General features: G+C 43.7%; 1 protein-coding gene across 9 annotated transcripts in view; it reads right to left on the minus strand.

The window, feature by feature from the left end:
• Nucleotides 1-23,357, minus strand: part of CTNND2 (catenin delta 2) — a 935,473-nt gene that overhangs the window by 138,530 nt on the left and 773,586 nt on the right. For all 9 annotated transcript variants that reach the window (XM_021675376.2, XM_064375868.1, XM_064375870.1 and 6 more), the window contains 2 exons: nucleotides 8,241-8,358; nucleotides 2,235-2,420 (listed from right to left, as the gene is read on the minus strand). In XM_021675376.2, coding sequence (XP_021531051.2) covers nucleotides 2,235-2,420; nucleotides 8,241-8,358 — 304 coding nt within the window. The remainder of the gene's footprint in view (nucleotides 1-2,234; nucleotides 2,421-8,240; nucleotides 8,359-23,357) is intronic.

Below are 23,357 nucleotides of genomic sequence, written 5' to 3' on the forward strand. Positions count from 1 at the left end.
TCCTGCTTATTTAGTTTTTGCTTTTCTCAGTGACCCTTTGCACACGGCCAGTCTCACACTGAGAGTGTCTTGAAGAAGGTCTAACCTGACCAGCAGCTGGTGGACGACAATGTCCCATCACCTCCAAACTACATTTACACAGCACCCACCTCCGGACACCATCACAGGCTCGTTGGCCATATCCCACGTTGAAAAACAAACCAAAAAACGCTTATTGCTACAAAAGGTGCAAAAAGTAAATGAACCCATGTCGTCTCCTCCTATTTCCACAGACCCCAAACTTTGGATTTCCCCCACCAACTCTTCAGTGACAGGCTGCTGGCACCAAGGTCTGCTGAGGGAAGGGAGGGTCCTGCTGGGGGAGATGTGCCTTCTTGGGAGATGCACCTTCTTGGGAGATGACATGCAGACTGTTTCATGGGCGGCTTGCCCAAAATGGACTAGAGAAACTAGCAATTCCTTAGAATTCAGCAACAGGCACAGAGCAGATTCAGAAATGGTTCAGTTTGCAAGGACCTCTTAGACCAGAAAGTGATGCATAGAGTGTCCGACACTTCTGCACATGGGAGCTCGGAATCTGATACTTCCAGTGTGGTTCAATAGCAACCACTTCTTGAACTAAGAGCATGCATGCAACATATCTTTGTGTCATATATTTTCTTGGGTTATCCCTACAGGGATTTTAAAAAAAGTTTCTGAGATTTTTCTTCTAGCTAAATTTGACATGCAGAATATTATAGTGTGTTTTTAAGGTTGAGAATACCAATGCCAAAGGTAAAGGTCAACATAAATTTCCGGAATAGAAAAAGCTCTGGAGGCCATCATTAACCAATTACTATTTGGATCGATTTTACTCCTGTTATAACATTTGGCTCCTCTGTCCTGGAAATCTGTGTTGTAGACTAGATAATCTTTCATGTTAAATAATCTCTTAAACCTTTCAGTGAGGTATAAATCTATTTGAAAAAAATACATTTTTATAAGCATATATTAACTTAGTGCCTTTTGAACACTATTTTTCAATGCCATTTGCAAAGATTATACATGTAATTTCCATTGTAGAAAATTTCTAAATACAGAAGTACAAAAATAATCCATCATTATCTTCTCTGGGATCTTACTCTGCTTTTTCAAGAAACATATATATTTTGTTCATGCAAATAGCATTTTGTATTTGCATATGACATATAATACAAAACTGGCCAGCCTGTGTCTGTATCATCTATACCTGTATTTATGTACACACTTGTTTTTACGTTGCTTTTTTCACTTTACTTGTATTGTATATTTTCTCTACTCTTTAAAAACCTGACTTAACATGTAGTAGAGATTCCAGGGACAAATGATATCCATCTTTACATCTGCAAAGCTAGCACTTTGTGTAAGTTCCTTGATGAGATAAATCAGTTTCCAGGCCCTGAAGTTAGCCTCTGTTCTGGTGTTAGCAAAGGTGGAGACACTTTGATCTCCCATCACTCCCTGTCCTGGTGGGGCCTGTGGTGAGGGGTTTGGTCTCTCAGGAGCTCCCCGGGACAGGGGCAGAGGCTGTTCTCATGCATCAGGTTCAGGGGTGCTGCCTAGCGGCCTTTGTTTAGCTGCAGGGGAACCCCCTTCCAGCTACAGCGGGTGAGGGCCATTCTGTTCTCAAGTGGCCTCTGGCTCCAGCTGAACACTGTTCTGAATTCATCTGAATTGTCCCCCATGGCCAAGCTTCTAATGCCATCCTGTGGAAGGGCTGTGAATTCTCTGTTACCCCCATTTCCAATGGGAAGTGTGAGACTGAAAATCCAAACACTTCAAAACCAGCGATTAAATACATGTTGGGTCTTGAGTCTCCCTCTCTCTGTTTCCCTTCTTACACCACATCTCCTATCCCACCCACCCCTGTCACCTGGACGGCGCCAAGCCCGGCTCCAACAGTGCCCTCGGTAAATGTGTGAATTAACACAGTGCCTACTCAGAGGTGGGATGTCAGAGCTTGCTAGGGGCTCAGGTGGCTTTTCTTTCTTTTTTAAGAAATTTCCTATCTTGGCTCAACTGCGAGGTGTGGGGGAAGTCATTTCATGTCCCACTGTCTCAGCTGTGAAATTTCCACAGGAAGATTGTGCAGATGGATGAGTGATTTTACCTCCTGATGAAAATGCAGGGCTCACTCTCTTTATATACAGAGGAAACATTAAAGTTGCAATTAGGGAAGGGGGTAATTGCATGCAGCTGCAAGCAGCCCGCATCACCTGATCTTGGGATTTCTTTTTCTTCTTCTTCTTGCCCCAGCAACCAGAGCTCTCGGCGTCCTTGCCATTGGCCTCGCCACAGAGTAGCCCGTCCAGCTCGTCCGTGCCCATGTGCTGTCCCTGAGACGTTTCTGCCGCCAGCCGGTACGAGAGGTTCCTTAAAATGCACACACAGTTTTCAACGGTCTGCAGAACCCGAAAAAGAAAAGGAGGAAACAGAGGAAGGAATGAATAAAACTAGCACTCAGCACTCCGTTCTTCCACCTGGAAAGGCATCTTTCTCCACGGACACATTTTTCTTTGGAAGTTTAGCAGCCAGCTTCTGAAAGCACCCCTGACAGCCACAGTGCAAAACAATTAGAGAAACCTGGAAAGGTCTTAGGACCTTCCCCACAACAAACTACTTACCAGAAGTGACTTCTATAAACATCTGTCGTTGTTGATTGAAATTCACGTGTGAGAAGGGAAGAATGTACAAACACGAGAGATCCCAAATATCCACTACAGACAGCACTCCCACCTCTAACTCCCCAACTGGGGACTGGGGATCGGGTAATGAGGAGTCACAGACTTAGAATTTCGGTCAGCTCTGGTGGGTGACACATTTACTGCCCACCAGAGCATTTTCTGAGTGTCAGAGAGGCTGCAGGTGCAAACCAGGGTTGTCCCAGGCAAGTGAGTGGCTGTGATCACCTGGGGGCATACATATTTTTAGTCTGCATTTTTTTTGAGATGGCTGACACTCATGTTTTCTTAGCAAAAAGGTTAAACAGTGGTTAAGGACATATGTTGTGGAGCTGGACACCTGCAGAACCCTAGATGTCCGATTCAGCTGTGGGACTTTGGACAATGCACTTGACATCTCTGGGACTCAGTGTTCCCCTCTGTAAAATGGGCACAGCAGTACCCACATGTTAGGTTCCTTGTGCATTAGGAGAGCTAAAATATGTGTGTGTGGTATGCAGAAAAATGGCCCTCCCACAAGGTCTACATCCTAGTCTCTGGAACCTGTGAATATGTTAGGTCACATGGCTAGAAGGAGGTGGGAATTACGAAGCTAATCAGTTGCTTGTCAGAGAGGAGGTTATCTGGATTGTTCAGGTGGGCCTGTGTCATCACAAGGGGCCTGTACATCAAAGATGAAGGCAGGAGAGTCACAGTGATGTGAGAAGGATGTGGTTGGCCATTGCCGGATCTGAAGATGGTGGAAGCGGCCACAAGCCAAGGTATGTGGGCATTGTCTAGATGCTGAAATAGGGAAGAAAACGAATTCTCCCCAAAACCTCAGGAAGGAACACAGATCTTAGGACATTTTAATTTTATACCAATGAGACCTATTTCAGACTCCTGGTCTCTAGAGCTATAAGATCATAAACATGTGTTGGGTTCAGCCAACAAGATTGTGGTCATTGGTTATGACAGCAACAGGAAAGTAACAAGCGCACAAGTACTGGGAAGAAAGCCGGAGCACACTAAATGCTCTTCAGAGGTTCATATCATGAACGATGGCAGGAGACGGCACAGTGCGGAGGTCCAGAGCTTGTGACGAAGGGCTAACCAGCTTGGCTTCCAATCCTGGGCCCACCATTTCACAAGCTGTGGGACCTTGGGCAAAGTGCTGAATCCTTCTGTGCTTCTATTTCCTCATTTGTAAGCTGAGGGTGATATTAATAGTATCATGTACAGGGCTACAGTGAGGGTTAATAAGCTAATAGATATAGCTCTTTGAATAGTGTCTGCTCAAAAGTGTTTGCTAAAATATCGGTTGTAATAACTTCTGATTGCTAAGAAGAGGGGTGAGCAAACTGCTGCACATGGGTCTGATCCAGCCCACAGTTTTACAAACTGGCTGTTTTACTGGAGGACAGCCGTGCCCATTTGTTTATGAATGGTCTGTGGCTGCTTTCATGCTACGATGCGGAATTACATGGCTGTGACTGAGACAATATGGCCCACAAAGCTGGAAATATTTATTCTCTGACCTTTTGCAGAAAAAGTTTGCTGGTTAAGACAAAACTGACCTTTTGACTCCAGGAACCATGGAAAGAGGGGGAAAATACCCAATTTTTAAAAGAGGTGAAATAATGATGAGAAAAAAAATAAACTGAGCCAAGTTTTATTTTAAGAATCTTACCAAGTTGGCTATCATTTTTCAGGCACCTGCTACGTAACAGCCACCTGTGAAGGCACATAACACAATTCCACTGTACAGGTGAAGGGGAGGAGAGCCAAAACTTGAGTATCTCCCACCAGACTGAGCTGCTTCTGTGCAGTCCTGGGGTGGGACTGGGATACGCCAGGGCTGCTGAGATCACGATCCTGCACTGCTTCCCTCCATTGGCTGGAATTTGGTGAAAGGTAGCAGGTGCCTTGTGCTTATTACCAAGGGCGTGAAAATCTATGAGGAAAACTAGTTTTCAGGAAATATCTCTGGAGCCTTTATCATTCCACACCTTTCTTGTCAGCTTTTCAAGGTGTCATGGGCTGCTAATCCCACAGGCTCTGAGTCAACCTGATTTTCTATTCCAAGCATCCTCTCAGCATCAAAAACTGGACTGGCTGGCATGAAAGCAGGTAAACTCAGGGCGATGCATGAAAGAGAGAAACGATTCTCATTGAAAGGAAAGTGTTATGGCATAAGTCAGAATGATTTTTAAATCAGCTCAAACTGATTTTTCTTACATCAAAGACTTGGAAGAATAAAATTCTTTCTCATCCCACTGTTCGTCTTCCCCGGAGGCATTGCTGTTCCTCCGTTTAACAAATGACAACTGAGGAATAAATCTGCAGTTGCAAAAAATGCTTTAGAATCAAGCTGCAGCTGGGGAAATGATTTGGGAAGAAGCTGGAAGAAGAGAGAAAAAGTGGGGATGGGGTTGGGTAGGGACGGAGGAATGGGGGAAGGAAGGTCACAGGGACCACGCTTAACTCTCCTTTAAGGCTCCTGGAGTTTCTCAGTCTGGCTTGGTTTGGAAGAGTTACTTAATTCAAGAGCTTTTCTCTAATGAGTGGGGAGAAAGAGAAGACAAAATACTTGGGATCCCAGCAGGAGCATGGCAGCCGGTAGCTTTGCTTGGGACGTCCATTGCTGTCAGCAGGGCTCTCAGCAGTTCTTTTCGATTATCAGGGTCATTTTGACTCCTTATTTTCTATTAGAAAGTGTTAATCTGGAAGTTGTAAGAGTGGTCCACCATATGTTATCCAGTCAACACACTGGCCCAATTGTAGGACCAGAGCCACAATCTTGTATGGAATCCAGGCTCTTTTATGTATTAACTTCTTGGGCCTTAAAAAGAAGGTGTACTCATTCAGCCCCATCACCCTCAAGTTGTCATTGTTAAAGCTCAAAAGCAGCCAAGTAGAGGGCTGACTGGAAAATGATGGTACAATAATAATACGTTAAAACAATAATAACAGGTGCTACATGAAAATAATATGTAGCACAATCCCGCCAGTGAAGCACCTGCTGAGTAACTGATCACACGTGATTCTTTCAACAGCCTTGGCATTCAGCTATGATTATGCACCTTGTCACAGAGTTGAGGTCACTTGGGTGCGACGCTCCGGCCAGTGGGAGGTGGAGATGGCACAGTGCACTGGCCCTGTCTTGATGCCAGCTCAGGGCTCTTCCTACTCCACCAGGGATACCTGGGTTTTCTGACTCCAGCCGTGAATACTCCCAATTATTTCAATTTCCCCTTTCGGGGAAAATTCGGACATTAGAAAAGATGAACTACAAAGTCTCCCAGCGTTTTAGGAGTCTGATCATCTGAAACATCAGAAAGAAGATGTTCGTGCCATGTGGGTTCTTGGCATGGCTCCTGAAGAGTGCCTTAACCTTTGGTGCTGGTGACCACACTTGGCCGAAGCATGAGGCTGTTGACTCTTATTTTCAGCTGCAAGGTCCAGCTTGTATCAAAGCTCTTTTCATAACCATCACAGTAAAAGGTATAGTCTCCCAGTGCCTCACTCTTTCACCATTCTGAATATGAGGATGCTGAGCACCGTCGCCCCAGTGGTTTACTTTCAGGAGCTCTTTGAAAACACATGTGTCTATTATGCTAACAAGCATTTGTAAATACTCAAGATATCTTGACTGGTCACTTGATTAGGGATTTAATTTTCCTGCCGATGGTATTAAAAGGTCTAAAATGGTCACTTAAGGGCTTCTGTGAAAGGCGAATGCTTACTCTTTGGTACATCATGTTCATCTTTGAAATTAAAAACACACAGTCAATGAATGGATGTGAGCCTAACTGCGCAGAAGTTAAAAGATGACAAGCTGTGCTCATAATTGCGGTGGACTAGTACCCACAGGGCTCAAGTCCCAGAGGTACCTTGCATTCAGATCTTTGGGGAGTAAGACTCAGGCATCAGTCATTTCCTAAATTTCTTGGTGACTCTAATGTGTAGTCAAGGTTGAGAAGTGCTATGCTCACTTATACACACAGTCAATTCATGACTACATGGATAGAAACACTTACATGTTCTTCATCTAACTTTGTAACTAAATCACATTGTACCAGATTCCTAATTAGAGAGTCATATTAAAGCTCTATCTACTATGGCAGGTTCTTAATCTAAGATGCACATCAAATGACTTGATGAACTTCTAAAGGTACAAAAATTTGAGACCAGAGTTAGACAGTTGGGTTCAGAGGACTGCAATAGGGTTTGGGCAGATGTATTTACATGAACACTCCAAAGGCACTTCTAATAAAGAGACAGAATGAAAATCACAGGATTAAGGCTGAGGTTCATAACCAGGGATAATTTTGCTCTCCACAGGATGTATGACAGTGTCTGAGATGTTTTTGTTTGTTACTTGGGTGGGGATGGGGCTGCTACTGGTACCCAGTGGGTAGAGGCTAGGGATACTGCTAAGCATCCTGCAGTGCATGAGACAGTCCCATGACAAAGAATAATAACTCAGCCAAAAATGTCGATAAGGGTGGCTCTTGAGAAATCCTTATTAAGAAATCACATGTATTACCTGCATTACTTTATGAGTATTGGTAAAGTTTGTGTTTCTAACAGGATATTATGAAATCACTTTACAAACATATGAATGAATCAAACTTATTTAAGACTCAACAAAATAGCTCAAACACTGGAAAAGCCCACCCAATTCTATTCTGGCTTGTGAACTAAGACACTGAATAGACTTTGGTGATTTATTATGTTGGGAGGCCTCATTTATTTAGCATTGTGACATTTATTTATATCTTGCAGGCCTTTTAAAATGGCACTTAATGTAATTAACAGTTGTTAGAAAGCAAGTTTATAAGACTATGGGATTATTCAAATCTCAGGGCTGGATGCAGTGGCTCACGCCTTAATCTCAGCACTTTGAGAGGCCAAGGTGGGCAGATCACTTGAGGTCAGGTGTTTCAGACCAGCCTGGCCAACATGGTGAAACCCTGTCTCTACTAAAAATACAAAAAATAGCCAGGCGTGGTGGTGCATGCCTGTATTCTCAGCTACTCAGGAGGCTGAGGCGGGAGAATCACTTGAACCTAGGAGGTGGAGGTTGCAGTGAGCCTTGACTGCACCACTGCACTCCTGGGTGACAGAGCCTGGGTTACAGAATGAGGCTCTGTCAGGTAGTTTTAACACCTTGTCTTTTCTTTTGAAAGTAGATTACATTAAAAGTCAGGTCGTTTTAACATCTTGTCTTTTCTTTGAAAGTGGATTACATTAAATAAAACCAGAAGCTTGTGAGCAATGTAGTATTCAAGTTTACACACTCAACCAGAACACCTGCGGTTTGAGTAACTTACAACAATCTACGTATTTACTCATGGCCAATCAGAAGTTAGGTATCTGGTTCCATGCTCGAATCTGAAGCCCAGTGTAAAAAGTGTTGGATTCTTACAAGGAAACCAGGAGAGAGTTCAGAAGGAAAGTCTGAAACACTGTGTTGGCTCTCCCGGGCTGTTAGCTATGGTTTAGTCCCGTGGGAGTCTTTATTTTTGAACATGCTTAATCTATGCAAATACAACCAACCTTGCTATCGATCTCACTGCTCCCCAGTGCAGACTGGATCACGTACAGCAAGGCATCTGTGAGCCCATCACACTCTCGCATCCTTCTGCGAGCCTCCTCTCCGGCCGAACTAACATTCCTGTAAAGCAAAAGGATACGTCAGCAATCTTCATGGTTGTCAGCAAAAGAATGTCTTTCCATATCCATCTGCTCTCGTAGTTTTAAAGGAAATGCTTTTTTCCCCACTTTTTCAGAATGTTTATCAAGAATATATCTTTAATAAATAGGGATGGCTTCCACAAAACACATCCCAGAGTTGGGTAAGTCACAGATGTCTATGATGCAACTCCTGGAATAGACAATGCAGAATTCTTAACACGGGATCTGTGAGTCCCATGACCCAGAGGGTTGGGACTTTCAGAAAGTCTTCTAGGTTTACTTCATGTAGAATCAGAAGCTTTTTCATTCAAAGGATTTTCTTTGAGAGGTCTCAAACACTTTAAAAGACGGAGTTTTTAACTTACTGAAATTCGTCTGCCACAAAAGATACCTATCTTGGCCCAACCAGAAGCAGACTTCTAGGAATTTATTCTAAGGACAGAGTTAGAGGTTCCTGTGACAATCTAGTCGTTCTGATGTGCATGGTACCTCTTATGGGAAGGGGCTGCTCCAAGCTCTTTCCTGTTCTAGCACATACTGAGCTAATGGCAACAGATGGGGTCCACTGTAATGAAATGTGTGGCTGTGAAGCAGAGATATCTTTTAGTCCTACAAAAGACAGAGATAATCCTACTCAAAGGCAAGTCTTGGGGTGCTTTTAGTCACTCTACCACCTGAGAGTATGTTCTTCTCCTACCCATGGTTAGCATTTGGTTCCAGTAGAGAATTTCTGCAATGACTTACTATAGACAATACAACCTGTAAAAGGGAGGCTGGAGGAGGTGAGTTAGTGGGTGGTACAAAGGGATTGAAAGAATTTAAGGATCTTGGGGACAGTGGGAGAAAAAGAAGGATGGTTCTCAAACGTTGGGAGCATCAGAATCACCTGGAAGGTGCGTGCAGTACAGACTCTGCTGGCTACATGCTGGAGTCTCTGACTCAGATGTCTGGGGTGGAGGCAGATAACTTGCATTATCTGTGGTGATGCTGTTGAGAACTCAGAACCTAGCTCTCTAGGGAGGGTCTGGCTGGGAGGAGGATTGTGTTCTTTGCTAACTGCTGGGGCAGCCATGGGGCAGATCCCAAGAATCTGTGAGCCTGGAGGGAATTTGGAGAAGTTGAATGAAGTGAATCTCCAGCCCATTATAATTGACCCAGATAGTCTAATTTCATATTCACATCTTTTGCTGTTGTAGGTAATTCTATTTTACACATGATAAAACCGAGTCTCAGAGGTTGTCCAAGGTCACATAATAAGTGTGTGTCTCTGCTTCAGATGGCCAGGATGCTGGAGATCAAACCCAGAGAAGACCAAGGCATGAGATTTTGGCGAATCAACCTATTTGCAATTAGCCTCCCACTTCACACTGTCTTAGCTCTTTGAACCTCCTTTGCTGATCACCATTGGGTGTGTATTGGAATTACTTGGCTGTGACCTCAGTACTGCACTGGGACTTTCTGGAGGGTAGAAGGCATGTCACTCTTATGTGTCTACCTAGCATTCAGTTGAGGAGGAGATGGAATAAAACCTGTGAAGACGGGAAAGAAGGCTTCAGGTCTGATGTCGAATATGAATGCAGAATATGATTTTTTAAGAATTAAAATAAAATAGGTTTCATGTTAAAATGCTACTGAATATAGTTTTCTGAGATCTAAAAAATTCCACTGACGTGTTAAGATAGGCTCTATCACCATTTTCATGTAACACTGGGAAAGATTATGCAATTCAAATTGGTATTTTTGGCATTTGCTGACCTTCAAATATAAACCAAATTTCTCAGCTTCTTAGATAATATAACTAGGCAAATATTGACAGCATCTTTACGTAAAATTTCATAAATTCCATCTTGTGGTGGCCAACCTTTGTTTCCGACACAGTCCGTGGTAGGGGCCAGAGAGGAACTAACTTTCTGCTAGGGAAAAGGTGGTGAGAGGCATTTTGATATTATTTCAAACTAAAAGAATGGCCCTTTTAAAGAAGCATTTTAGATCATTCCCTCTTGAAATGATTTTCACCAGGTTGAGCCGTGAAGCTGTTAAAATAATAAGTTTGTCAAAGATTCCAAATCAGACCTCTTTGGCCAGAAGAATGTTGCCTGGCAATGTGTGATTATGTTTGGCTCTTTGTAGCATATTTCCAAAGTTACTATTTCCAAACAGAATTAATGAAATTCAGGCTGGAAAGCACCTTAGGGCAGTGTGTGTATACGCTGATCTGAATAAACCCTCTGCAACTCTTCCTTGACTAATGTGTTCAGCCTTTCCTTCGAGTATCCCTTTCGTGGAGGCAGGCTGCCTTCCGATTCACAAATTAACTTCCTAATGATCAGCCCTAATTTCATTGGTAATCATTAAATATGTGGGACCAACCAATAGGAAATAATTGAAACCTTCTGTGATGCTCACTGAATGGTTAGTTGTAATCATGGCCCTTAGTAAGTGTTTGACAATGAATCAATGTCCAATCAAGAAAGTTCCTCCCTCCCATTGTATTTATACCATCTTCTGCCCATCATGAGGAAGGTGATTTCTACATCTGGCTAGAAATGAGTGTGGCAAAATTCTATGCATAAACGTAACATCAGAAGTTGTCAGTATTAATCTTGGCATTTTTCTTTATTCTAATTTCTATTCTATTCCAGTCTAGTCTCCTCCAAAATTTGAAAAGTTATTAATTGGCTACTTATTAAAATGTGTAAGATATTGAAAAATGAGAAAGATTAATAAATGAGACCTCGGCTTAAGGTCTCAGCAGAGAAGGGGAGTGACTGAGATACACACCCACACCCACACAGCACCGATGATAGAGCCTTCAAGAGGGAGTTATCATACTGTCCACGGGCGTGGTGAGGCTCAGTATACATTTTTACATAAACTGTCTCTTTTCAGTGGGTAATGGTTTCCTCCAGGTCTTTGTGCTTGGGTTTCTACTTTCTTTTTTTTTTTTGAGATGGAGTTTTGCTCTTGTTACCCAGGCTGAAGTGCAATGGCACGATCTCGGCTCACCGCAACCTCCACCTCCTGGGTTCAGGCAATTCTCCTGCCTCAGCCTCCTGAGCAGCTGGGATTACAGGGGCACGCTACCACACCCAGCTAATTTTTTGTATTTTTAGTAGAGACGGGGTTTCACCATGTTGACCAGATGGTCTTGATCTCTTGACCTTGTGATCCACCCGCCTTGGCCTCCCAAAGTGCTGGGATTACAGGCGTGAGCCACCGCGCCCGGCCTGGGTTTCTACTGTCAATGAACTATACCTCAGTGCATGAAACATATCTTAAGAGAATCTTTGATTTTCACATTGGTGGTAAGGAGGCTTTCCTGTTTCTCCCTCTTCCCCATAAATGCAAGTTCTACTATTTCAACCAGAAATTTCAGCCTTTACTGTTGTTGGTTAAGACTTTTTATCAACATGCTAAGGCAAAGTCATGTCAGCTTAGGATTGAAATATTAGAATCATGTTAACAATATGTGATAAAGCTATAAGCATCACAACTTGAACACAGCTCAACTTTTTTTCTCTACACATTTACTATGAAACTTAACAAGATGTTTCACTATATAAAAATAAACACCCTGATAACCTGTGATGCTCACTGGATGGTTAGTTGTAATCATGGTCCTTGGTAAGTGCTTGACAATGAATCAATGTCCAGTCTAGAAAGTTCCTCCCACCCATTATACTTAAACCATCTTCTGCTCATCACAAGGAAGGTGATTTCTATGTCTGGTTAGAAATGAGTGTGGCAAAATTCTATGCATAAACACAATATTAAGACAAATACCTGTAGACTATTTGTTAAAAGCACAAAAATACGTATAATATCTCATCCTTATTAGTAATCTTTACAATCGTGGCTGAATTGTCAGTTGCTCATGTCATTGGGAAGTTCCTGCTAAAAGTGGATTCTATAATCTTTTTATCTAACAGATAAAAAACAAAACAATTCATTTTTATATCTTCCAATTATAAGACCAATTTTTTTTTCTTTTAATGCAACTAGTTAAACTGCTTCCTTTCCCCTGTCTTCCCTGCTGTTTGAAATCTCATTTTCTTGAATCTCCATCACTCACTGCACTTCAACACACAGCGGTCTCCTAGGACCCAAAGTAAAACTCAAACCATATGTTCACCTGTATAACTATGGCATCTTCCATGAACGATGTGCCTCTGCTTCAGATGGCCAGGATACTGAAGATGAAACCACAGAGAAAACCGAGGAATGAGATCGTGGGTAGTGAATGTATTTGTAATTAGGCTCTACTCTTAGCCCTTTGAACCTCGTTTACTGATCATCATTGATTTTGTATTGGAATAATTTAGGCTGTGACCTCATTACTGCACCGGGACTTTCCGGAGATTAGAAAGCATGTCATCCTTATGTCTATACCTAGCATTCAGCTGAGTGTGTGACACGCAGTTGGCTGTTATTGAGAATTCAGCCCTTCCACTGGATTGGAATTCAGGAAAGCAGGGGCACGTTAACTCTGACTGATTGACCTCTGCGCTCCATGCTTACAGAATAAGTATCAGATGTTTGTTCTCCTATTTGAATACCTGCTTCTTAAACTGTACTTTGTGTTACAAGCCCCACCCTGAGTTATTTGGGGCAGTCTCAATTTGCAAAAACAAGAAAATGGAATAGAAGACAGCATACAGCATCGAGAGTAAAATTGTTTAGCTCGAGATATAAACTATGTCATGACTGTTCATAATATTGATTGAGTACTGAAGACAACTGCACAATTTTGTGGCCTGGAGCCAATCAGATATTTCCCAGTTTCACACCCATCTACAACCTCAGGCTCGGAGGAAGAGCTTTCAGACCCTGGTTCAAGGCTAGGTTGTCTTCCTATGTCTCTGTTTCTTCCTCTCCTTTCTCCCTTTCCTTTTTGGCCTTAAGAATCTGGACTCCATTGGAGTTGTCTCATACCAAGCCCACCTACATGTCCTTGAGCCCTGGGTCCAGCCCTGCTGTAATCATCATTCATCAGGTGGCCCAGCCCTTCACATCCCTCCCTGGGCAGGTGCTCCCTGAGCTCCTTCATCTAATCTTCCAATTCATAACCAGCAGAGCCCAGATGCTGGGTCTCTGCAGGATCGTGCCTGGGTTCCTGAGACTGCAGGATCTGGCCCGGGTTCCATATACCGGTTTGAGGAGTCGGGTGGGTTGTCCGGAAGGTGTTTGAGAGCAGAGCTGGGTTAAGGGATACCGAGAATTCCAAGGCAAAGTCGAAATATGAAGCCACATACTTAGTCCAGCCTCGATGCAACCCAGCAAGGTAGGCCGGGGAGGCAGAATCAACCAGAGATGATGGCGTGGACCAGGGACCAGACTGAGCCTGGGGATACCTGGGACCCCCATGGCAGAGCTGAGAGCCTCTGGACACTTGACCAAGGATAAGGAGAGGTTGTCTGGGGTTCCCAGGCCCGCTGATCCCTTCCCCTGGAATGTTCTCCCTTCCACCTTGAAGCCATCACAGCTGCGGCTGCCAGGGTTCAAGCCAAGCACTGCCTTGTCTACTTTCTAAGCCTTGCCTCAGTCCCACTACTCCTTCCGTCACAGCTCCAGGCACAAGCTTCTTTCAGAGTGCCTATAACACTCGATGTTTGAGTCTGGTCCCACAAGGTGCTAGCGGGTAGGAGGGAGCATCATCTTATTTGATTGTGCTCCCTACTGTGCAGCACACAGTAGGAACTCACTGGATATCTACTGGATGAAAGAACATATGGTTCTTTTCAGGACTCTTTCTAGACCAGTGGTTCCTAACCAGGGTGACTGTGCCACCAGGGAATATTTTTCGTTGTCACAGCTGGGTGAGTGTTGGGGGCATTACTGGAATCTCATGGGTAGAGGTGGCCAGGGCTGCAGCCCCCAACACGAAGCACACCAATTGTTTCACGGCTGAGTGGCCTGCTCTGGATAGCTGGGCTCCCTGAGGATCTAATCTGCATGTGTGCTTCGCCAGCACCTAACCTGTGCACAGCCCCGTGGCTTCTCAAACCTCTGCTGCATCAGCATCAGCTTTGGAACTTGATTAAAATACAAAGGCACAGGCCCTTCCCCTAAACTTTGATTAGCTCAGTTCCTAGTGTGTTCCACTGGTCTCCAGGTGATGAGAACACACTCCACAGGTAAAAACCATGGCCTTAGCCCAGGGCAGGAAATTCAACATAGAAAGGTAAAATACTTATTGAATGGCCCTGAAACCATGTGGTTGTCTACTGTGTGCAACGTGATGTATACACTCTGAACAATATTCCCTAGACTCTTCCTAACAGGATGGGGCCATGTGGCTCCCACACCCACCAGTGATGGCCTTTAGATTAGACCAGTGGCCATTGGCTTATAAAAGTCAACCAGCAAATGATAGGAAATAACTCTAAACTTGTGAGGAGGAATCTCACGAGGAGAATATAAATATAGATTATCTTATTTTTTTGACCATGTAATTACCTACTCAGAAATTGATGGATTTTTTTTAACTCATGACAATCTTCCAATTCAACAACACAGCCACCCCCAGTAAAAAGATCTCCAGAACTCCCCACCTCTCCTGCTTAGGCTAAGCAGAGACTGAATAGACCTAATAGCCACTCCTTCAAAAGAGACATATTATTAGCAGCCAAATCGATTATCAAGTGTTAATTACACGTAAAAATGCAAAGGGTTGGCTCTTTGGAGTTTGATGCCTGTGGTTAGCTCCCTTCTATGGAGAATATCCTTACATTCTCAATGGCTTGAATTTATCATAAATTATCTGATCTGAGTTAAGTGTGAGAATAAAATTATGCCAATCATGCTTTTCTTCATTCCACAAAGCACACTTGCTTTTGCTTCAAAAACATTAAATTTTAAAGAGATCTTCTATCCATAAACACCTAAATCAGGAGTTAAAAACTTTCTGTAAAGGATCAGAGAATAAATATTTTAGGCTTTGTGGGCAGGGTTTCTGCCACTTTTTCTTCTCTCTTCCTCTTCCTCATTCTTTCAACAACCTTTTTAAAAATGTAAAACCTATTCTTACTTGAAGCCATACAGAAACAGGTCACTGGCACGATCAGCCCCTGACCTAGATTCTCATCTGAAGCTCAGATACAGGATTCAGGAGGTTGTCTGTGAACTCCTGATATTTTGTTCAAAGTTCTGTATATTTTTATATGAACGTTATGCAGTTCTTTTTTCTGTGCTAGAGGTACAGAACTTTCAGCATATTCTGAGGCTGGGATCCTAAACTGTCTAAAAACATCTTACCAAAATAAGTGGTTTGAGCAGTTCCTGCTTGGAGCATCACGCTACTTTCCTAAATCTAGAGTCTGGGTTTCAGGAATCAAATATATTTGCCTCCTCAGGGAAACAGCAGCTCTGCCTTGTGTCCTCCCACAAGGCCTTGGGAGACTTTGTCTGTGGTTTCCAAAATCATTGTTCAAAACACCCATCCATTTCCTCTGTGTGGGAAGATCGTCCTCTTCGTCAAGTGCCTAGGGGCGGGGAAGGAAAGGGTGTCTTCTGCCTGGCCACTGGGTCGGCTGACTCCATCTGCCTTTAATGCAGCGACGGTAATCCAGCCAGAGCCTCTCTCTCTCTAGGTGCAGAGACTGCAGGGTGGAGGGCAGCATGAGACCCTCCAAGTCTGTCCATCCCCTTCCCTCTTCCCACAAAACCACGAGGGCCCCTTTGGAAAAAGGGGCTGGCTGGCTTTCTTATCATTCAAAATGTCCACCCAGGTGGCTTCTCCTGGACCTGGCGTGGTGCCCATAGCCGGGCTACTGAGCTGTGAAGGCGCTTTCTTCACCGTGGCCTCCTCATCCGGCAGGTGCTGCTGGGAAGGGTGTGGACGTCACAGGGGATGTGTGGTGACACAGGGCAGCTGCTCTGGGCCAGGCTGGCTTCTTCTCAGTAAATGTCAGCTGAGCAGCTGCTCCACCAGAGACCTCCCAGCCCAGAGGGGAGAAAGACGCCAGGCGGGTTACCAGCTCCCCACAGGAAACATGTCTCCTGCACGCGTGCGGCAGGAAAGAACAGAAGTTTTGCCAGCGGCGTTGGCAACTTCAGTCATTTATGTTTTAAAAATCTAAAACTAATGTAAAAATATTAAGACAGTGGGGGAAATGTCAAACTAAAAGCGATGTCTACACTCTTCACTTTCCCTTAAGGAAGTCACTGTGACCATTTGGTGTTTATCATTTAAGAGTATTTTCCACTCATATTAATAAACTGTGTTGGTAAGATTCTGTTTTTTGCCACAACAATTCCTTAGGCAACTGGCTTTTATCCCTGTTAATGAATATCCAGATTATTTCTAATTTTTTACCGTATTAGGTAATGGTCAGTTCAATTTTGGAGGAGATATGGGCTTTAGAGGAATCATTCTAGGAAGAAAAAATAGCAGAGATAAATGATTTCAAATCAACAAAGCAACCAACCTTGACTGGGTGCCGGCTGTCTTCCATACACAATGCTAAGTCTTGAGATAAACAGATGAGAGCACCTGGCTTTTGACCTTTAAAATGTCACAGTCCAGCAAGGTGAACAGACATTATATTTGATGTGAGTTACCATGATGTCATCAGCATGTAACTAGCAGTGTGGAGAATTTGGGAACCAATCATCTTTGGAAGTGACATCTAGATATACAACAAAAAACCAATATAGGCTGACGTGGATGAAAACTGTACTCTTCATCTGTTTTAGTAAAATATTTCCTTAAGTTGTAATTCTGTAAATTTAGACATCAGTTATTTTCCTTCACACTTAGAGCAGCAAGTCATGGGTTGTAACTTAAAATATAAGGACACGGAACATAATAAACATGTTTCCAGCAAAAAAGCAGCTCATGCAAAGTAAATGGAAAGTATTCAAAATGCATACTTTTAAATGTGAAGGGCAAGGCTTAAACTACAGTCACGCACTTGGGCTAAGTTCCATGCAGGCAGAGGTGGGGTTGGCAGGCTCCAACCAAGGACAGAACCCAACAGGGAGCCATGGCATTCTGTGGCACATGTTAATTCTGGCACGTCATTCACTTTTACTAAGCCTGGCATCCTAAGGCAGTGCAACATGTCTGCTAAAAGTGTGGCTGGCTCATGGTGGACCAAGGGCAAATCTTGTTAATTCCCTTTTCCTCAACCACATTTCCTGTGGTAAGTCCTTCCTGAGATGTGGCCACAGGACAGTCCAGGTGGGTGGCTCTAAATCCCAGGCCATCCCTCACCAGAGGTTCCACTCCTGCTTCTTGCAGTTCTGCGGCTGGTGGAAATGCAGTTCTGTTCCTGTAGTTCTGAGCAGGTGGAAATGCATGACATTTGCAGGATAAGCAAAAGTGGACTGAAGCAGGGTTTCTTTCCCCACCAGCCTAGTGTGCTCAAGTCTCTTACAAGAGGCATTTGCAGCGTCTCCTTCTGACATCTGACCTGAAGGGCAAAGCTGAGGATGACATTGGATAAGCTCTGGCCTGGAAACCCAATGGTGTTTGCTGGGTTGGGTTTGCAAGCTGCTTTGGAGCAGTGCCTCCATTTAATTTTCAATTTCCTCTTTTAGAACTGGCATGCCTATAATTGTTATCCTATGTCGTTCCGCCACTGCATGTTGGGAGCAGACACGTTGCTTCTTTATTGTCACAGGTTCACAGACGGAGAGAAGTCCTTCCACGGGAGCTGTACTTAATGGATTACTCATCCAGCTCGGATTTGGATGATTCAGATTTTGGACTTGTCAGATGAAGAGATTTAAGACTTTGAGTTGATGCTGTAATGGGACGAAATGTGACTCTTTGGAGGCCAGAGGGTGAACTGTGGTAGGCCAGATAACAGCCCCTCCAAGAGGTCTAGACCTTAATTCTTGGAATCTGTGAACAGGTTACTTTATACGAGGGAAAAAAATAGATGTTGCAGATGGAATTACGGTTACAAAGTTTAAAATAGGGAGATTTTCCCCTCTTTTGTCCCTGGAAAATCTCCCTATTTTATTCTCTGCTTTCCCTGGCTGGAGTCAGAGAGATGCAGCAGAAGGGATGATGGAGATCCCAAGAGTACAGGTTCCACTCCCGGCTGCTGGTTCTGACATACGGGGGAGCCACAGGCAAAGCGGGGAGAGAGAGAGAGGCCATTGGGAGTGCAGGACTGAGGGCAGCTCTCAGCTGATCACCACCAAGCCAAGTGGAGACCTTAGTCCCATGGCCATAAGGAACTGGATTCTGCCAACAACCTGCCGTAGCTTGGATTCTTCCCCAGAGCTGCTAGGAAGGAGGGCCATCCCATCAGCACGACCAGTGAGACCAGTATCCAAAGTTCTGGCTCACAGAAACTGTGGGATAATACATTTGTGTTGTTTTAAGTCACGGACTTTGTGGCAATTTGTTACAGCAAGAGGAAACTCACACAGAGCCCGCAGCTTGTTTGGCTCCAGGGTAGACGGAATTCTCAGCACCATCCCTGGTGCCTCACGTCCCACTCCCCCCCAGGATAACTGCTCAGCCTGCAGTGGGAAGGTGCAAGTTTCAAGAAGGGACTTCTAGAGAATGAAACAACTGGATTGCTTTGCTGGAGACATAAATGCCATATATATATACACACACATATATATGAATCAAAATTCTTCCTCGGAGCATGTGGAGAGTTGTGAGGTGGTGGCATAGAAAATACCTGCCCTCAGCAGAGCCTAGTGGCTCATGCCCGAAATCAGAGTATTTTGGAAGGCCGAGTTGGGCAGGTCACCTGAGGTCGGGAGTTTGAGACCAGCATGGCCAACATGGTGAAATCTCTGTCTCTACTAAAAATATAAAAATTAGCTGGACGTGGTAGCGAGCGCCTGTAATCCTAGCTACTCAGGAGGCTGAGGCATGAGAATCACTTGAACCTGGGAGGCGGAGGTTGCAGTGGGCCAAGATCATGCCACTGCACTCCAGCCTGGGCAGCAGGGTGAGACTTTGTCTCAAAAAAACAAAAAAAAAAGAAAAGAAAAAGAAAAAGAAAAGAAAATACCTGCCCTCAACACTGCAAGGCCAGGCCACTGTTTGATGGGACTCAGGTGCACGCCAAGGCCCTCTGCATGAGCAGCACGGATGTGATGTTGGGATGATTGATGTGATGTTGGGATGATGCACTTTCTGAGGCTGAAGTACATGCTTCAACATATTCTGCCCTATCTCTGTTCTCATCAGCTACAAGAGCGCCACCAAATTTGCAGCTATCAGCTTGGTCCAGACTGCTCTCCTGCCTGGTTGGTATCTTCCACTTCTGCCAGAAGAGGCCCCTGAAAACTGGAGTCTTTAGAGCTTGCAGAGAACAGAAAGTGCTGCAGCTGGCATTCTGTATCCATCTAGGACATGAGGACGCTGGATTATAAAAGAGAGAAATGAGGCAGCTTCCTAGCCCTGCTTAAGTGAAGTCTGCAGTGCGGCCTCGTTATTTTAAATGAATTCCCAGAACATTATCTGAAGCACCGACCATAAGTACCAGGCAGTATTACCAGCATGAGGATTAGCCACACCTCCGTAAACGTTCATTGGTTGCAAATAATGTGAGGCTGAATTTACTTGAAAAGCCCTTGACTTCTCTCTCTACATATGTGTTTTGAAAGCTCGTCCCTCATCACAGCCAAATCAGAATAATTTCCAAAGAAATGTTTCCCTAATTTTTTTTTTAGAGATTAGCACAGTCTCGCTGTTGGAATTGCTATGCACCTTACTGTCTTCTCCCAAGGAAGGCAATTTCTTTATAAATCAGGACAATGATAGCTTGGTAATTGCTTTGCTGAGCTGCAGGGACAGAACACCTCAGTGGCTAAAGACGAACTACCTACTGGGGCTGGCCGTGAACACTGCTGTTGTTCTGTACCCAAAGCAGGTGGTCGCTAGGTTCCTACCGCACACCCCCACGTCCACTCATAAACGTAAGCCATCAGGAAGGGACGGAGGGCTCCTCTTTGGATGATGATTAAACACTGCACCATTGTAAGACTGCCTGGATCCATGCCTTCTGGAGTTAGCCACGCATCAGGGAACATTGCTACAGAGAAGCCCAGAGCAGAACCAGAAATACCTGAGTTAAAAGACACCCTCTTGCTGTCAAGTACTACCTAGGGTTTTAGCTACAAGATTCCAATTAAAACTGATGGTCGCCACAGAGTTAACTGCTCTATGAAACGTCTGCTGAAAGTTTCCCATTGGGCTAAATTACAAGGAAATCAGAGGGAAGAAAAGGATGGATGCTGTGTGGCTGAAACCATTAACTGTGAGCCTAATTGTGCGTGTGGCCCTTTGTGCTCCACAAACACTCACACGCTGCTCACAGTTGTTGTTTCCTAACTTGCAGTACTTGGAAAGTGAGCTGGACTCACCAGGCCTTGATGTTTTCATGACCAGACTATGTCTCCAGCTTGGAGTAATGCCATATGGTCCATCCCCTGGGTCAGTGCCCGCCCTCCCTGTGTTCTACCAACTCTCACAATGTTTTACTCTGGCATATTCATGGTGGGCTAAGAAATTCAGGGTGCATTTATATATTGGAAGCTCCCCATATCCAACCTTCATTCTGACACCTTGACTTCCCATCGAGGGGGAAGTCTACCTACCACACACCATGGCAGAAAGAACTATGCTTGCTAAATGATTTGCCAGCATGGCCAGTTACACACACAGCAAAAAGAAAATGTCATGGGTCAAAACACAAATTAGTTTCAAAAATGAACACCAGCTAGTTGTTTTCTTTCTCTGTTAAACCAAATTATTTCTGGTCAACCAGGTGTGATTTATATGACAAGTCACAAAACCTAAGCCTTAAAATATATAAAATAAATGAATATGCTAGGAAACATTGCAGAAGACACATGCCAATATTTACTTCATCAAGCAGGTGGCCTCCAGGAAAATGACCACCACGTGACTAAATAAATAATGAGCAATACCAATGTGATCCAATTCCTTGCATTTTGAGTTTTGAGTCTCCTATCTTCTAAGAAGTAGGGGAACAGAACTTGACTAATCCCTTATTAGCCAAGTTCTCATCTCATCAGCTATAAGAATGCCACCAGATTTGCAGCCAGATTGTGGGCTTTAAGATTTTGCAATCTACCCATCTGACAAAGGGCTAATATCCAGAATCTACAAAGAACTTAAAGAAATTTACAAAAAAAAAAAAAAAACACACACACACACACACACAAACAGCCTCATTCAAAAGTGGACAAAGGATATCAACAGACACTTCTCAAAAGAAGATATTTATGCAGCCAACAAACATGAAAAAAAGCTCATCATCACTGGTCATTAGAGAAATACAGATCAAAACCACACTGAGGTACCATCTCATACCAGTTAGAATGGCGATCATTAAAAAATCAGGAGACAACAGATGCTAGAGAGGATGTGGAGAAATAGGAACACTTTTACACTGTTGGTGGGAGTGAAAATTAGTTCAACCATTGTGGAAGACAGTGTGGTGATCCCTCCAGGATCTAGAAATAGAAATACCATTTCACCAAGCAATCCCATTACTGGGTATATACCCAAAGGATTATAGGTCATTCTATTATAAAGACACATGCACACGTATGTTTATTGTGGCACTGTTCACAACAGCAGTGACTTGGAATCAACCCAAATGCCCATTAATGATAGACTGGATAAAGAAAACGTGGCACATATGCACCGTGGAATACTATGTAGCCATAAAGAAGGATGACTTCATGTCCTTTGCAGGGACATGGATGAAACTGGAAACCATCATTCTCAGCAAACTGACACAAGAACAGAAAACCAAACACCACATGTTCTCACTCATAAGTGGGTGTTGAACAATGAGAACACACAGACACAGGAAGGGAAATATCACACACCAGGGTCTGTGGGGTGGGGAGCTAGGGGAGGAATAGCAGTGGGTGGGGTTATTGGGGAGGGATAGGATTAAGAGAAATACCTAATGTAGGTGACAGGGCAATGGATGCAGCAAACCACCACCATGGCACGTGTATACCTATGTAACAAACCTGCATGTTCTGCACATGTACCCCAGAATTTAAAGTATAATAATAATAACAAAAAGATTTTCAAGATTTGGCACTATGTTCTGGATTATTAACAGCTATTATTAAAACAACCTTTCCAACTTTCATTTCAATTTATCCCTAATTCTGCATATGCAGTCATGTAATTTTTCAATTTATTTACTTGGAGGATATTTTAACAAATCATACTTCAAAGACTTAATAAAGCTGAGAATCAATGTGATTTTTAAAAGCTCATTTATCTAGATGGTAAGTTTTCCTTGAGGTCTATTTCTTAATTCTCTGATTGCTTTGATCACTGACTGACAGCTTATTGAATACCAATAACCATCATCAAAAAACTGAAAGAGGCAAAGAACTGCATATACTCTCACAGAGTCTTGTGTCTTAACCCTTTGTTTTGTGCAATTCTCTAGCCCCTCTCAAATATTGTTTTGTTCTGGGGAGTCACCCCAGTATTTCTGTAAGCTGACTGCTTACTGGGGGGCTAAGTAATTGGAAGAGGGAGTCACTCAGCAAGGAAGGAAGGGCAGAGCCCCTGTTATTCTGCTGGTATCCAGCCCTGCTGCCTACGGGCAACCAGCTCTCTCTGCTTTTTATAGTTTTCGTTATGGACTGAATGTTTGTGTCCCCCAATAAACTCATATGTTGAAATTCTAACCCCCATGTCACAGTGTTAGGACTTTGGGAGATGATTAGATTATAAGGATGAGAGCCTTATGAATGAATTGTCAATGCCTTATAAAAGGGAACTCTGGGAGCTCTTTGCCCTCTTTCTGCCATGTGAAGACAAAAAAGTCAGCTGTCTGCAATGCAGGAGAGTCCTCACTACAACCCAATCGTAGGGGCATCCTGACACTGAACTTACAGCTCCCAGAACTGTGAGAAATACGTTTCTGTTGTTTGTAAGCCAACTTGTATGTCGTATTTCATTACGGCAGGCGAAACTGACTAAGACAGTCTTCTTACATAACT

This window comes from Aotus nancymaae, unplaced genomic scaffold (genome assembly GCF_030222135.1).
Source record: "Aotus nancymaae isolate 86718 unplaced genomic scaffold, 86718_ANA_hifiasm-v0.15.2.pri h1tg000014l, whole genome shotgun sequence".
NCBI lineage: Eukaryota > Metazoa > Chordata > Mammalia > Primates > Aotidae > Aotus > Aotus nancymaae.